The 17,061-nt window shown below is 43.9% G+C and overlaps 1 protein-coding gene across 10 annotated transcripts in view; it reads left to right on the forward strand.

Moving 5' to 3' along the window:
• NRF1 (nuclear respiratory factor 1) overlaps positions 1-16,390 on the forward strand; it is a 136,171-nt gene extending 119,781 nt beyond the window's left edge. For 7 of the 10 annotated variants that reach the window (XM_079932660.1, XM_079932659.1, XM_079932661.1 and 4 more), the window contains 2 exons: positions 12,921-12,962; positions 15,188-16,390. In XM_079932660.1, coding sequence (XP_079788786.1) covers positions 12,921-12,962; positions 15,188-15,351 — 206 coding nt within the window. In that variant the 3' untranslated portion in view covers positions 15,352-16,390. Of the gene's footprint in view, positions 1-1,484; positions 6,797-12,920; positions 12,963-14,205; positions 14,883-15,187 lie in introns of those variants that run through there. The other 3 variants (XM_079932667.1, XM_079932666.1, XM_079932668.1) reach the window with 3 other exon arrangements.
• The last annotated feature ends 671 nt before the right edge of the window (positions 16,391-17,061 follow it).

Consider the following 17,061-nt stretch of genomic DNA (forward strand, 5'->3'; position numbering starts at 1 on the left):
CTGAGGTACTGAATTTTTTATTTAATTTTAATTTATTCACATTTAAATTTAAATAGCCACATGTAGCTAGTGGCTACTAATAGACCACACAGATACAGAACATCTCCATCGTTGCCGAACGCTCTGTTGGACAGCGCCGATCTAAAGACTGTGGCAGGAATACTGTAGTCTTCTGGCAAGTTGTGCCCCTCTGCACAGGGGAGGGCAGCAGAAATGCGTCATGAGCCTCCCTTCCCAGTGACCTCAGCACAGAGACAGCCAGCCTTTGCTAAAAAACTGCCACGTGACTACAGTAATCCGCAGCCAGTGGACAGCTGGGCAGAGGGTTGCAAGAAGAACTGGCCTATTTTTGTGCACTGCAGAGTTCCGAGCAGGAAAACCTGAGCCAGGAGGCAGTGGCAACACCTACACCCACTTCCTCGTCGCCTTATTCATGACCTAGGCCACTTGGCCATTTCCACTTGGATGCTCCGCAAGTGCAAATTTCTCTTCTCAACTCCAGCTGTCTTCAGGTCAGGTGCTCTAATGGATTTATCATGACCCCAAAAAGAATTAAATATCCAGAGCCTGGTGGCTTACAGGCTGAAAGAAGCTATTACCATTGGGTGAATTCCAGATTTCACAAGGAAACATGGCTGCTTTTGAGAAATGGGAACATGGAGATGTGTAATGGGGCTCTTGATTCTAGAGCCCAAAGGGAGTTACAGTTCTCTGCCCTATGTATGTTACTCACCCAGCCCTTTCACAGCATAGAAGCTTGTCCTCCTTTCCTACTCCCTTCATTGTGACCTCCTGAAGTCCAAAAGGCCTTCCAGAATAGCTCTCATTGTGGGGAATTCCCTGGCGGCCCAGTGGTTAGGACTCCACACTTACTGCCGAGGGCCCAGGTTCAATCCCTGGTCGGGGAACTAAAGTCCCACAAGCCACATGGTGCGGCCAAAAAAAAAAAAAAAAGTGTCGTGATGTTTAGATTCATCTTTCTCCTTGCAGAGTCTGGAAGTCCAGAGGGGATGTGTCGTCTCCACTACACCAGGGTGGCCTCAGGCATTTATCATTTTATACCAGGAATTGCTAATCTAGGCCCTGCAGAGAAAAAGAGGGCCTTTACAATGGAATGACCACTATACTTTGGTCTCTATTCTTAGTACTCATCTGAGCCATGGCCGTGTCTTTCAGATGCTTTTAGATACTTTACATGTTGAAAGCTGAATGTCTTCAGAGTTGGCTCCTTGGGGCCCCAGAGGGAATTAGCACACATGTGAAGCCAGGTTGGTCTGACTGTATCAGGTGTTCTCAGCTTGGGGAAACTTGACAAGCCAGGGATATTCTGGGCAGAGGACTCAGGTCAGGGCTTCAGAGCAGAGATTCCCAAGAAGGTGCCTGCCATCAGGCAGATGGATACCACTGACCATGGTATCCTCTCCATCCCCTGTGTCCTCAAGGCCAAGTTACATGTTTCGTTATCTCATTCTCCTTCCCTTTAGGTCCCCAGATCTTTCTGAGTCTTTGTATTCGAAAGACAGATTCTGGTCTTAGATGATTCCAGCTCCTTGTAACCAAGACAGAATCTTGGTGCCTGTCATTGCAGGTAATATTCTGTAAAGGGATTTTTTTTTTTTTTTTTTTGCATACCAAATCCAGAGCCATAATTGGGCAAGTTTAACTGGAGTCATTTCTATTCAATATGTGGATGAAAAAACGGTTTTAATTGAGCATGTAAAAAGGGGATTAATCACTGTTCACACAAGAACAGAATATCATAACAGGAAAAATTCTTACAGAATAAAGTTTTTAAGGTTCTTGGGTAAAGGGAACTTTCCTCTCTTTACTTACGCTTCCATTAGGATTTTGAAGGAATGTCAGCACACTGTTATTAACTCTAATAGCTTGCACAGCTCAGCCAGTATGGTTTGGGGCCCTCTGCCTCTCAGATTACCTGTATAAATACAGGGATTCACTTCCCAGCTCTACCGTTTGCTTCATAAAGAGCAAATGTGCAGAACCCCGCAGCAGCAGCCTAGCAGGGCAGTAAACTGAACAGGATGAACGTGCTTCCTTTTTGTGTGATGCTCTTTCCCCATCCTCCTGCCAAGAGCAGGCTATCAAATGAAAGGGAGGTTGTGGTCGGAGTCAGTAAAGTGAATGTCTAAGTGGCACCTGCTTCATTCAGCAGATCTGCTTTCCCGGCGCCTCCCACTGCGTATCTGCTCCTGACAAAGCCTCTTTTCTCCTCCTCTTGGTCAGACTGAGAGCAAAGGCCCAGCAAGGAGACATATTGGTTTTACTTTGTCAGCACAATTGCCTGTGACATTATAATTATACCAAATCTTCATTATTAGAAAGGCCCCAATTTAGAGATTTTCAGAGCCTAAATGAGATTTTCAAAAGTAGAATTGGTAAAAACATCTTTTCCGTTGTAAAGCTAGCAAATGGATCTGAGAATCATTGAAGGGGTCTAAATATGGAAACTGAGACACTGCTCTGAGCGAGACTACAAAGACGCTGCTATCAGATTGGCTCACTAAAGAGGCGTCCAGCAATTCTCTGACTCTTCCCAGCCCAGCCTCTCCCTACTACTTGTAGCGCTATAATGTATAGCTATACTATAGTACTCTCAAATGCTGATAAATTTTCTCACCCACAAGCCTAGGAGGTAGGGTATGTTAAAATAAGTTGATGGGGTAGGGCAGCAAAGGAAAAAACCTGCGATATAAATAAGAGGAATGCCAGGGAAATATATTTTAGGCAAGTGCAGAGCATCCAATTTCAGATTGAGTTTCCATCTAAACAAAGGCAACACTTATGTTCTACAGTGTGTGTGCAACTGAAGCATGCTTATGGTGTGGAGTTGGCTCACTGGAAGCTCTGGGAAGGTTTTAGATCTGTGCCCTCTCTAAACTGAAATTAACTAAAATCAAATAAAATTAAAAACTCAGTTCCTCAGTTACACTAGCCACGTTTCAAGTACTCTATAGCCACCTTACTGTCAGTGCACAAATACAGTGTGCCCATCTTCACGGTGAGTTCTTGTGTACAGGACTGTTTCAGAGATTGGTCTGTACCTCCTGAAATGTCTTGACTGCTTAAGTGAGCCTTGGACTTTGAATTTCAGGCTTGCTGGAAGGGGAAAAGGAAGTTGCCTGAATGTTTTTGGAACAACTTCCAGCCATGTTGCTTGACTATAAGTTTTGTCTTTTCACCTTAAAATTATTTTTCCTCCAAGAATCTCATGTCCTTTCCCCACCCCCTGCTCACTCCTCACAAAACAATAATAATGATGATAATAATGAATTGTAACCATGAGAAAGGACTTTAATTTTAGGAATGCCCACTTACAGCTGGCTTGCTTCCTGGCCTTCCCTTCCTTAAGCTTTCACATCCCTCCCTGCTATTTGACTTAAGAGTTCTTTTCTCATTAAACAGAGCTTCTCATGGACAAGAGGGCGTGTGAACACTCAGGGGCCAAGAGCGTGTATATGGATTGTTCATTTTGTGCACGGCGTGGGGCGTGAACAACACTCCCGGGAGTGGAGCACTGAGCTGGTGGCATCTTCCATTTTCAGCTCCTCTGGGGAGCAAGGGCAGGACCTTTAAGCTTGTTTCTTCCATTTGTCTGCCTCTAGTAGCTACTACATGGTTGATTTGACTCCTGGGAGAAAACCTGTATGAAATAATAGTACCTCTTTTCTCAGGAACTTAAATCATATAAATATAATGTTGCTTATCCTCAGAGCAGCCCTATGAGACAGAAATGGCCTGTCACTTTTATAAATGTAAACATAGTCAATTCTTAGTTGCCACACACAGGTTATCTGGTATGCAGATGACCCATGACACATTTTAAATCCTTGGACAGTTTCTCTAAGGAAGCTAGGGTAAGCCTGGCCCATCTCCTTCACCCCCAGCCAGCTGCTGTGTTCTTAAGGAATACAAATTAGTTTTCATATTAGCTTAAAGAAGACATAATTAGAAAGTAAGTCTGATACTCCAATAAAGATGTTTAAAAAAAGAAAGAAAGAAAGTCAGTCTGCTACAAGAAAAGCACATCATAAGTTCCAGTGTAACGGCGTGGTGAGGAGGAAATGACCTCTCCTGCCTTTGGCTCAGCTAAGAGCCGACTGTAAGATCTGCTTTTAGACACATGTGCATCATCGGCGCTCATTGTGCTGGCATGTTTGCCGAAGGATTTGTAAACCTCCACAGGTGGATGTCAGAGACACCTTTGTGGCCCAGGCACCAGGGTGTGGGTGGAGGCAGTCTTCCTGCCGCTGCCTCTCCACACCACTTTCTGGGGGCCCTTCCTGCTCAGTGCTTTTTAAAAGTTCTGTGTTCTTGTCAAGCCTCTGTATGGCATATGGCCCATTGCGAGTGGATGCTGACAGAACGCCACAGGGGCTTCATCTCTGCAGAAGGAAGGAAGCGGCTAGAGGGTGGAGTAACTAGGAGGCTATACCCTTCCAGGTGCTGCATCCTGCCTGGGTGGTGGGATTCCTCTGTTCTACACTCTTCATCACCCGATCACCTAATGGTTTTAGTAACCATTGATGACTTTGTGTAGATCCATTATTTCACCAAGAGTTTCAAAATAGTGATTTCTCTATTGTTATTATTCCTTCTGCCTTTATTAGCTGGAATTCTTTTATAAAGAACTTGTTCCCATTAACAATTTGGTTATGCTAAATACAGTCCAGGTAGGAAAGGCAGGATAAATAATCGATTAAAATGAAGTTTATAAGATAGATTTCTTTCTTTGCGACCGTCAAACCCCATAACTGTTTATTTCCACTTTCCAGTATGCTGTCTTCAGGTGTCTTACTGCTTAAAGCAAATTTAATTCTGCCCTTTGCATGCTCTTAGAAAGTTCTAGTGATGTTTGTTTGCTTGCTTTCTAAATGGTGCTCTACAGACTGGGCTAAGTGAGGGCTTGAAGAATCAGGAGAGCATCTTTGGAAGCCTTTTGCCTCCATCTTTCCCTGTTCAGATAGAGGAGGCAAGGGCCAGATGCTGGGCACATGGGGCTGGGGATGGGGGTCCTTACCCTCGTCTCTCTCCTTTTGCACCTATTTGAAATTTTCCATAATAAAAAAATTGAAAATAATAACAGAAAAATAAATAACTCTCCATTCTTAACTCTGGATGACTCCTGATTGGCCCTCGTATTCATTTCTACACCTGACTATTGCAAACTCTTAAACAGCTTGGTAGCTTTCTCCTGAGGTTTCTGTCATGTGGGCTCTATTTCCTGTTTAAAGATATAAGCTCTTCACATATTGCTCACACCCTGTCCACAACATAGACTTTGGAGACTTTGGGTGTTCTCCCTATCTCCCTTCCCAGTGATCTCTGGAAATTTACTGTATAGCTCCTGCCCTTTTCTGTACATCTCTAATCAGATGTCCTCCCTAGCATATACATGTCCCACAGGCTTTAGCTGAACACTTTCCTTTCCTGCCATTTTCAGTTTAAAGCCCTCTTGGTCAGACAACAGGCCTTGGAGTCGGCTTGTTCAATCTCACATTGGGAGTTCAGTCTCCAGGATATAAACCATGGTGATTCTGAACTCTGAAGCACTAAACCCTGATTTCGTTAATGTTCTTGGGCACTTCAGTAATTTCAAGAGGGAATTGTGAAATTATATCTCCAAAATATGTTTTGAAATACATTCACTAATAAAGTAAAAATGAATTCACTTTTAACGTTTGGCTTATGGGATACAGGCAAGAGGATTTTCTTGGTGGTCTGCAAAATCAAGGCTAAGGACACAGTGACACTGTCCTACCCAGAGAGAGGGGAGAAAACTTTGGATGCTGAGAAGTGCCTATTACACCAGGGTACCTGTGAGGCTGCTATTGGCTTCATGAGAATATTCAGTACTTGCCAGATGTAATACATATTTTAATCCATAAATCCCTCAAATGCCCTCAAAAGCCACGGACTTAAAGAACACGGAAAAGGAAGATTAAATGTCCCAGAAGCAGCTAATATAACAGAAACAGAACCACTGGGAGAGAAATGCTGTTTCTGTTTCCCCCTTGTCTTACTATTATGAGGGTTACCTGGAGCTCCTTTTTCATTTGATATCGACATTCTTTTCATGACCTTCCTTTTCTCGCCCTCGTCTGTCCTCTTTCCATCTGGTCCATGTTTGTTATTCTCAGCCTCTTTATCTGCCTGCCACCTGCCTACTGCACTAGCTTCTTTACCTGATTTCCCTTCATATTCTCCCATTTCTATACCAGAACACAACATGCCTATTTTTCTTCATATAATAGTGGCTTTCCTGAGATGTCAGGCACTGATGTAAACTTCTTTCCAGACCTGAAGATAAGATTTTTTAAAGGACTTCCCTCCTGCCTGTCATCCCTAAAAACACTTATAGATACCCTCGATGGCTCTTTAAAAACTGCAGAAGTGACTTAGGTGATACAATACATGGTTTCATTTCTTATTTATTCTGATCCCTTCCAGTCACAGTCTTCTGGTTCCCCATTTAAGCCAGCATTTTCCTAATATTGATACATACAGTTCGCTTTCATGTCCATAAGCCACAGAAGGCATTACATTGTGAATTTTTCCTTTGGGCTTTAAGAATTATTGCATTTCCACCAACTGTTGTGTTTATTTGATAATTTATTTGTTTAGCTGTTTTTCTCTCACAACTATCAATATTTTTCTTCCAGCTAAAGATATTTCCATGACCAACTTGGAAGGCCTTTGGGCTGAAAGATTCAGTTACAGCAAACAACAATTCCCAAAGGTTTCCCAGATTGTGAGGGCAAATGAAAGGCCCATTCTTCCTCAGGCCGTCTGTCCTGCTCTATCTTGTCATGGAGTGGGGTGGGGGGAGGGCAGTCTGTGGTTCTGGGTGACCCTGACTAGGCCTGCAGCTCTGTGCTCTACTGGGCTCTAGCCTGTGTTATTAGTTTTTGGGTTTAGAAGTTTATCAGCATGATGATATCATATCATACTGTCCCTGATCATATATTTAACATTCTTAATACTGATTAATGGTTTAGCCTAGGTTTTTTATTTACTGATGCACTGAATCAGCAGCTATTTCATATATGTCATGGTGCAGTTCCAGTGCCTGTTCTGACCATAGCTGCATTCAGAAAGGAAGCTGCCTGCCAGCCCATCTGCCCTGATTTCATGGTTTTTATCTCTAATCTTTACATCTTTGAAGGCCTTTGGCGAATGATGTGCTTCCTGGCAGGAGCAAATTGCTGCTGAAAGGAGATCTGTGCTGTCTCTGCTTTCCTTTCTGCTTCCTGAGAGCTTTAGTCTAACATCTGTGACCCTAGCCAGACTTCATCAAACCTCTTATTCAAAGTCATCTTTGAAAGCAGCTGACATTTATTGTACACCTACTGTGTGCCAGGCACTGTGCCAGACTTTATCTATGTCAGCATATCTAATTCTCAACAACGCTGTGAAATTAGTAATGACCATTTTATGTATGAGGAAAGTGAGGCTCACAAGCCAGTAAGTGAAGGAGCCAGGATTCACACGTAGGTTTTTCTGCCTGGGAAGCCTTTAATGGAAATAAAACCTTCTATTTTACCCTCACATAAAATGCACCTGAACTACCATACGGCATTTGGCTGTGCTACCTTAATAATGTTGTGGAGAAAATCCTACTCATTCTGGAGCAGAGTAAAAGGCTCTAAGCCTCTTCAGGCTGCAGAGGCCAAGGCTAATGGGAATGTAATCAAGTTTCTGAAAATCATGAAGAACATGATCAATTGTCATATTCAATTATTAACATCTACTATGTTCAGGTTGCTCAGTATTCAAAGACATAGTCCTGCCAACAATCTAAGTAAGCAGATTTGTATAGGGAAAACCGAATTATTTGGAAACAGGTTAGCAAAGATCTGGTGCCGAATGAATGGTGAGGCAGTCAAATCCCCTGAAGGAGAGAACCTGGTGGGCTGTTGTGTCTAGGGGAACCCCTGAAAGACAGGGAAATCGTTGAAAGAACAGGACCTAGGTTGGCAGGGATAATTCTAGGCCAGAGGAATCTGCCTGAGTAAATACATGTGATGGTTAGGGTATACTGAGAGGACAGATATGGTTGTGATGAAGGGGTAATATAGAGTATTTATGGGAAAGGCTGGTGTAATCCCTCATCTATTAGCTATTTGGACTTTATTTTTCCTTTAGTAGAGAGCCGCCAAAAAGGCAGGGAGAGGTGGTGGGGTGGCCACTGCCAAACAATATTTCAAGAAGATTTAGCTAACTGTGCTGTATAGATTTATTCATCAAATCTCAGAATACTAAAAGAAGTTAGTCTTGGGAAAAATGAATTAATTCCCCTAAGTAACTTCCAATTATACGCATATGTTTGTGTGTGCGTGTGTGTGTGTACACGCGCGCGTGCGTGAGAGAGATCCATTACATGGTAGGTAAGTGACGAAACTCATTACCTCACGAGGGGTCAGGAATAGAGTAGATCAGCTCATGAATGATAAATCCAGAGTGTGCAAGGCTGTGACACTAACCTTTAATTTACTCTCATTGGTGCCCGTGGTCTACCACAAAGCCTCCCCTGGTGACACCATCAGAGACAGACCACTACAGAACCTCATGACCTCCTGTTGTGCAGAAAACAAGGCCAAGCAAATGTCTGAATTTTCAGAATGTGCCTCCATGTCCATCACCTCGTGTGGAAGTTTTAGAAGATCCTCTGGCTTCTGTGGAGGGGAGAACAGGGTGCAGTGGGGCCAGGGCCGAAGCTAAAATGTAGTCCAGGCAAGAGAGGATAGGAGTTTGTCCAGGATGGTGGCAGTCAGCGTGGTTGAATCCTGGGTTTATATTTGCAAGGAGGGTTGACAGGATTTGCTGATGAATTGCACGAGAAGTCAAAGATGGCTTGACTTCCAAGTTTCTGGCCTGAGCAACTGGAAGGATGTAATCGCCACTTGTTGAGGTGGGAGAAGAGTGGGAGGAGTGTGTTTGACCATTTGGGTTCAAGAATGATACCCAGCTGGTAGAAAAACAGAGCAGGGTCAGGTCTCATTTTCTTTTACAGGGGAATGTGGTCCTGGAGTCAGCAGTTCCTCCAGGGTTTGGGGCTGACTGCTATTTGACAAGGAAATCGTTGTGCTGGGACGTGAAGTTCCTGAGTCTCTTTTGGCCTCTTTTTCCATTTTGGCCAATTCTGTAAACCTTACCAAGAAGCCTGAGAGGCGAGGCAGCAGTGAGCCCAAAGTGGGTAGTCCTCTCCCTTCTGGGTCCCTGCTGGACATAGTGTTCGATGGTAAGGGCTTACTAGTGCGTGCAAAGGCTCCCAGATGCTTCACTTTACCACAAACTCGGTCATCTTGAGGGGGAAAAAAAGTCACTCAGTCTCTCTCAGTCCGTGTTTTGTTTTGTTTAAGTAAACTTTTTATCTGTTTACTTTTGAACTTAAAGAAAAGGGGGGTTAGATTTTCTAAACTGAAGAACTCTAAGGTTTCTTATAGCTTTGAAAGATGGGGGTATTAGAGATTGGGGTACTAAAATCTTCAGGATTTTGTTAAGTACGTGCCTTTATAAGTCCGTAGTTCTGCCAAAGGAACTTGCCTATCATTTGCAAAAGCGAAGAATACCTGCCCTGCCTACTGCTACAGAGTCTTAGCAGAAATCTAGTGATATGCAGTGGGTGTGAGAGGGCTTTGAAAAGTGCTGCACAAATGCCAGGAGAGTCTTATTACTAGGATTGTGCTAGTCTTATTACTAGGAAGTTCTCTTGAAGGGGAACTTCAAGTCCTTAAAGTAGAATGGGAGGGGCTTCCTGTTGCCTAATCAATCAAAATGACCCCGAATACAAGCTTAGATTAACATACGCCTTCTAGATTAGGGCTAATCAGGGGCAGGCTGAGCAGATGCAGGGACAATCCTGGCCTGATTACTGAACCTCAGCATTTAATCATCTCTCTTCCAAGGGCAGCCGCCGATTTAGTGCACGCTGGGTTTCCAAGCCTCTAGCCCCCTCCCCCTTTCCACAGACATAAAGGCTGCTAGGTCAGAGACACTGAGTCGATTTAATCTAATCCCATGTCAGAATGGCTGTGTGTGTGAGAGAGAGAGATTCTAAAATCCCCACAATGGGATGGTAATGCACTTATTTAAGGTAGAGGTAGACTGAAACTGCATGTAGAAAATAACGGACTTGGGATTTCAAGGCATTAGAGGTTACGAAATGACCCTGTATATGGAATTTCTACCTCCGAGAAGCTTTTTAGATATGTAGTCGCTGTCACCAGTCACTCACTCTCGAGACAGCTTTGTATGGGAGTCATTTTATCACCCAGTTGTAGAGGTCAAATTTACTCCTTCCCTGATGTGAGGTGAAGGACAGAAGGTGAAATCTTTAAAAATGGTTTTATTTGGATGAGCTCTGAGTGTAGTTGTTTTTGTATTGCTTTCTCTGGACTGAGAGCTCCCATTCTGAAACAGCCTGATCACCTGAAGACTCACCCACTTCAGTCATTTAGTCCCTAGGCGAGGACACCTGTGAAACCTCAGAAGGCAGGTTTCATTCATGAGTGTAGAAAACATTTACTGAGCACCTGCTGATCGCTAGGGACTCAGGTATGGAGACTCCATCTCTCCCTTAAGGAATTTACAGTCTCCTTGGAGACAAGACATGCAAACAGTGATAAAGAATATGACCATTGCCTCCATGGATGCCAGTGCAAAGTGCTGTGGGCCCTTGGGGAAAGAGGAGCTAAGACAGAGGAGGAGAGATTGGAGCTGACTATTGAAGGAAGAATAGAAGCCCATTCGAGGAACAAGCCAGGGACAGTCATTCCAGGCAGAAGTCACAGTGTGTGCACACCATGGAGGTGTGTGTGGAGAGAACCTCAATCAAATAGTTCACCTGCCTGGAATGTACAGTGGGTGAGGATTCATGGATCACCAGGCTGAACTGAGCAACAGGGGCTGATGTGAAGGGTTGAAATACCTGCAAAGGGATCTGGACTTTACATCCCACACAGGCCATTGGAAACCACTGAAGAATTGTAAAAGAGTGCAACAAGATCAGTTTGTGTTCAAAAGATCATTCTGGTTATAGCAGTGTTGTAGTTTTGCATTTGAACCTTTCTCCATTTTATTTTGGGGAAAATCTTCCACGATACTAAAAAGTGTTTTAACAACAGTGTTGGGCATGGACCCGCACCCTAGGTAACCCAAACACATCGTAAGCCAGGGTGGAAGAGATTTAAGTCTCACAGTTCTTCAAGGTTCTCTCCACCCCATCACTAACCCAGGACGGTCGCTCATAGTCAGGAAGAAGCTCCCCACCCATAGTATTCACTGTATTTGTAAAGTATGTAACTTGTTCCCCAAGCTTGGAGCTTTTGGAACTGAATCAAGCCCATAAGCAACAACAGTGAAATGAGACTGATCTTTGCTTCTGGTTTTGGTTGCTGTTTACTAACATGTGGGTTCTTTGGAGGTGTCCTGGTTTTGCCACAGGGCATTTTGGGTTATTTCACTAACTTTTTCTGTTGTGACCAGAAGAGAGGATGAAAGTGAAGATGATCAAGATACACTGGGGTGATGGAAGGGGGTCATTTGGTCTTCAGATACACTCAGGCCCATGCCTGGAGTCTAGACCCTGGGGAGTAGAGCCCAGCTGCATGTTGGTCGAGGCCAACAATAGAGTCCCTTGGCCTGCTGCCCTTGAGGCCGTGTTGATGCCAGTGTTTGGCACACCTTGTACCTCATACTGTGGGGAATAGAACATGAACCAGAGCCAAGCCTGGCCTTGAAGGAGCCTTCAGTCTAGTGGGAAGGCCTATCTACATACATTAACTGGGCCAAGCCAGATTATACCCCACTGTCGAGTGGTTATTGAGAACCCCAAGGAGGCTGCTATCAGTATTGACTAGGGCTGGGATAGGCTTCCAAGAGGGGTTTTAAAGGGGAAGGAGTGGGCAGTAAGGGAATTCTAGTTAGTGTACAACTTGAGCAAAGGCCCAGAGAAAGGAATGTGACCAATATGTTGGGGAACTGAGAATAGTCCAGGGTGATACCCAGAGCACAGGGAGTAAGGGAAATGAGACTGGACAAATCACAAGAGGTTCTGAATACCATACCCAACATTTGAACTTTATTATAGGCTTTGTGAACCTTTTTAACATCAGGGGATTTGAAAATTTGAGGTTGGGGAATGACGAGTTATAGAAACATAACAGGTGGCAGGAAGGGGGGTGAACGGAAAGAGGAATTGATTAGAGACATGTAAGAGCCATTTGCAAAGGGCTAGATGAAAGAAATTGAACCCGACAGCCTTCTGAAGCCAGTGCGTGCCGTGGCCCCTCAGCCTGCTTGAGCTGGCCTCCTCCTTCCTCCTTTTAGGTCCCAGCATCTCAAGTGTGAGGATGGTGGGCCATGCCTTGCATTTCCATTAACACACACCAGGGTGAGCCTGGATTTCCAAAAATGTCGACAAAGCAGAACCTCAAGCCCCATTTCAGGTTGCATCATAGAATACTTATTTCTAAACTGGCAACACTTACCCCTCGAAAACAATTAGATACAATTTGACATTGTAAAATAACATTTTATTTTATGTTTGATTTTTTTTTGCATTAGGAAATATTCTGTTAAAATTTTTTAATTTTTATTTTCATCAAAGTGATATATAGTTTTAAATGACAAAAAGGACTAAAAGCCTTTAAAAAAAATATTTGTACCCCAAGGGCAACACTTCATGCTCTTTTTTCTGGTATGTATCTTTATTGCTCTAAACAATAGTCTTGAGTTGAGACGTTATTTGTTATCAATTTTTGATAACTCAGTTTCTATGTTTATATTGTTAGAAACATAAAATTTTATAAACGTAAAAATTGTTCAAAAAAAAAATTGTTCACTGCCAAGACGAGTGGGTATGGTTAATCCTTGCTTTTTTTTTTCTTCTACTTTTTAAGGAGTAATCACCGGTTCTACCCAATTCTGGAAGACCCCTCGAGGTACTTTATCCCACGAGCTCATGCCACTTCCCCCCTGTCCTCTCAGACGTGCTGCACAGCCCCCTTCCTGGGCCCTCCTGCTGCCCCCACGCTCCCTACAGTGGATTCTCTGTCTCCTAGACCCCACGGCCACTTATTTCTTAAGTTTTCTCTCTCGTTTCTGTAGGGTACATCCTTCAGAGCTTCGAAAGAAAGTGTGCGTGGCGGGCCAATTTTTAGAGCCCGTACAAGTCTGCAGATGTGTTTATTCTGCCCCCACGCTTAACTGACCTGGGTGTCACTTCATATATGGTCTGGAGAGAGAATTCTAGGCTGAAAGCATTTTCTCTCAGACATTTGAAAACATTGCTCCATCATCTTCTAGCCTCCAGGCTTGCTTTTGAGAAGTCCCACAATATTATGATTTCCAGTTCTTTGTATATGACGATTTTTTTTTTTTCCTTAAATCTTTTGGGAGCTTTGCTTTATCCCTGGTGTTGTGAAATTTTGCAAAGCTGTGTCTTAGCGTCTGGATCTTTTTTCATCTGTCCTGCTGGGCACCTAGTGGGCCTTTTCAATCTGAAACTCACATTTTTCAGTTCTTGAAATTTACTTACAACATGTCTGATGATTTCCTACCTTCTGTTTTTTCTGGTCTCGGAATTCTCTTTTATCAGAGCTTGGACCTCTTAAGGTCTCCTGCTTTCCACCTTTTAACCTTTCCTGCTCTCTAGATTTCTTTGACTTAACCTTCTGATCTTTCTGTGGCATGGATTTCATCTATTTGATTTTTAAAGAAGTTTTCTCTCATTCCTTTTTAATAAAGCTGTCCACTTTTATGATACAAGCCTTTTCTCTCTGAAGATATTAGAGTTTGGGGGCATTCGTTTTTGTTTTTTTCTGCTCCCCACATCGTCTCTGTTCCCTCTGTGTTCCCTAAGAGTGAAACACTGAAACACTGATAGTTGGGGTATGCAGGGCAGAGCTGGGTGGCCTGTAGGCCTTGGGGTGGTAAATATTAGGGCCGCAAGCCAGGTTTTTCATTGTCTCCGCACCCCCCTCCCCTCACCTCCCCACCCACCAGATGTCACCGTAGGTCTTCCCTGCAGCCTCCCCGGGTCAGTTTCTCAATACAGTGGGTGAACTTCAGATGTCCTGTCAACAAAGGTCTGGGTGTTGGGGTTGGTGGGACCCGCTGGTCCAGTCAGTTGAATACAAGCTGTCAGCTAACGCCTGTTTTTGGCTTCTTCCTCTCGTTCTGCAGTGGCTGAGCCTCCATGTCCTGAGCTCTCTGGGACACAGGAGTTGCAGCTTCCCCTTCTCTGATAAGTCAGAACGCCTTTACGTTTGCTTTGCATCTTCCAGAAATATGTTGACATCCCTCATTTATATCTTTTTTTCCTCCTTCACTATAATTTTTATTTTAGAAGGAAGAGGAATTTTATATGTGCATTTATTCTGTCTTATTTAATTGGAAATCTTTTTTTTAATGTTATATAAAATTATCAACTTTCCTTTCTTAGGGAGGACTGCCCTTTTCTGAAATTATTTGCTTCCTCCTTTCTTTCTGTTAAACCCTCCTTTCTAAAATAATAGTGATATTAGGAGGTAGTTGGAGGTCTTTTTTTTTTTTAAAGTTGACCCCAGAACGTATTTAAAAATTTTACTGGTCTATGAAATCTAATATCAGAAAACTAATTACCTAGGCTTTTTTTTTTTTTCTCTCTTTTAAATAAGCTGACTCTGAGGAGAGGGATAATGGCCAGAAGACAGGAAAGGATTGAGGGAGAAGTTTTTTCAAGCTGAGAGAAACGAGCATAGGCAGCCAGAGGGTTGAAGAAGTCAGTGTAGCAGAATATCAGAGAAAATTAATGGTGGCCTTTCCTGGAGAAGAAGGCAGTCAGAAGAGATGGACTTGTTGAGAGGAGAATTCACACCTGATGGGCCTGTGTATGCTTCCTAAAGTTGAAGGTAGGCCGGCAGGCAGGGTCATCTCTTGGCAAGTTGGGGAGGCCCTGTTCTGAGGCATGTTTCTACAATTTCTCCAAATTTTCTTTCCTGATAGTCTGTTTTAAAGAATTAAAATGGGGTGAGAAAAGGGTTGTATTCGTGCCTGGACAGTGGGTGTGCAGTTACCTGAGGCTGCAGACAGTGATACTCTGAGGGCTGGAGCTCATTGCCCTGTCCAGCCAGCATCTGGGAAGCTGCACCCAATCCCCACCAACCGTCTCCCCTTGTCTCCCCAGGACTGGTCCAGATCCCTGTGAGCATGTACCAGACTGTGGTAACCAGCCTCGCCCAGGGCAATGGGCCGGTGCAGGTGGCCATGGCCCCTGTGACCACCAGGATATCGGACAGCGCAGTCACCATGGACGGCCAGGCTGTGGAGGTGGTGACGTTGGAACAGTGACATGCAGCCATATCATGGCATCGTTTTCTAGTCTACTTCAAAATTTTTTACACGTTTGCAGAGGTGCAATCAAATGAAATTAAGTCTCTCGACTTTGGAAGAAAAGTTTTGTTAACCTTTTTTTTAAAAAGGAAGAAAGGCAGCGGATTTTGGAATTGCATTTTTTTAAAGCACCACTCTTGATTTTCTGGGATTGGTGGAACAAGATACTGCGTTGTCAATTTCACTGTCCCCAAAAAGCCAAATTGTGGCAAGGACTTCTTTCTGCGAAAACGTGTGTATAGTTCCGTGTTTGTATGTGTGAGTGTGAATATATGTATATGTGTACATATGGATATACGCATTTACATATATATATAAAGTATATATATGTGTGTGTGTATGTATATGTGTGTGTGTATACGTGTGTGTGTATGTATATGTATATATATATATATAAATATATATATATATATATATATGTAATGTATGTATGAAACCCGCATGGAATTATCTGTATGAGATCAAGGTGAGCTGTGGAAAAAATAATTCACCCAGTTTAGTGGGTGTTGGGTACGTGGCCAGACACAGCCACCGGTTTTTGTTCATACCAGGGTCATGCGTTGAGCTACTGACAAACTCAGGCAGAGGTGACCATGCCCTTCACCAAAGCTGCCTCCCAGTGGCCACCCAGAACTCTCCCTGCTGGACTTGCCTGAGGAAGGATGTTCCAGAATGGGGTGAGGTCCAGAAATTGTGCTTGCAGGGTCCAGGGCCTCGTGATCTGGCAGCTGGGACGCTCCTCGGGCTGGCCCAGGTGCTGACCTTGCCACGGGCAAGTGAACGTCCTTAAAACTCCCAGGCAGGGGTGAGAGGGTTTTCCTCAGCCTCCTATCTCCTCCCCTCCCGAGGAAACCTTCTTGATCTCATGACTATTAACATGTCACTTTGGTTTTAAGGTCAGTCCTGAATTGGTCGTGTATATGAATTGAAGGTAACAGAAGTATTAAGGGTTTGAGGAGTGCGTGCGTGTTAAGTGTGCTTGTGAGTGTGTGCGTGGTGGGGAGAGAATGGGGGGGGTGGGAGGGGTTGGAAGGGGAAAGGAAGGAGGGAGAGAAAAATCTTCAAAGACCAGGTTACACCAATGGGAGCAATTTTTTCCTTTCCTGTAACTTTCTGTAGCTTAACAGAGGAGACTGAAACTGACGGGGGCACCTGGCTCGTGGAAGGTTGGCCGTCACGCTGGGGGAAGTTAGAGAGAGAGGGCTGAGGGTGCTTCCTGCACTCCTGGATCAGGCCCTGTTTCAGAAGGAACCCTGCAGTTTTCCCGGGTGCATCCTGCTGGGCCTGGGTCCCCGCACAGCTTCCTTCTCACAGGTGTTGATTGGTCTGGGTGTTCTTGTAACTAAATTCTGTGATTTCTCAGCTGCAAGCCCCAAGTCTCCAGCGGCTAAATTCACCTGACTTTGACAGGCCAAATCTCTGCTCCTTGAGTACAGGGACAACTCTTCCTCCCTCCTCCCGGGCCCCCCATGTGTGATAGTGTATTTAATGTTTTTTTTCTTTTAATGCGACATTAAAAGATTCTTCACATCTTGCTCAGCCTTTGAGAAAAGTTTCAGATTCTTGTATTTGCTTGTTTTATATAAAACTATCCAATGTTCTTTGTATGTTTTTTTCTGTACGTAATGGGGGAGGGAGGGGAAATTTACATAAAACAGCCCTAGTTCT

The sequence above is a fragment of the Stenella coeruleoalba genome (genome assembly GCF_951394435.1).
Source record: "Stenella coeruleoalba genome assembly, chromosome: 9".
Taxonomy (NCBI): Eukaryota; Metazoa; Chordata; class Mammalia; order Artiodactyla; family Delphinidae; genus Stenella; species Stenella coeruleoalba.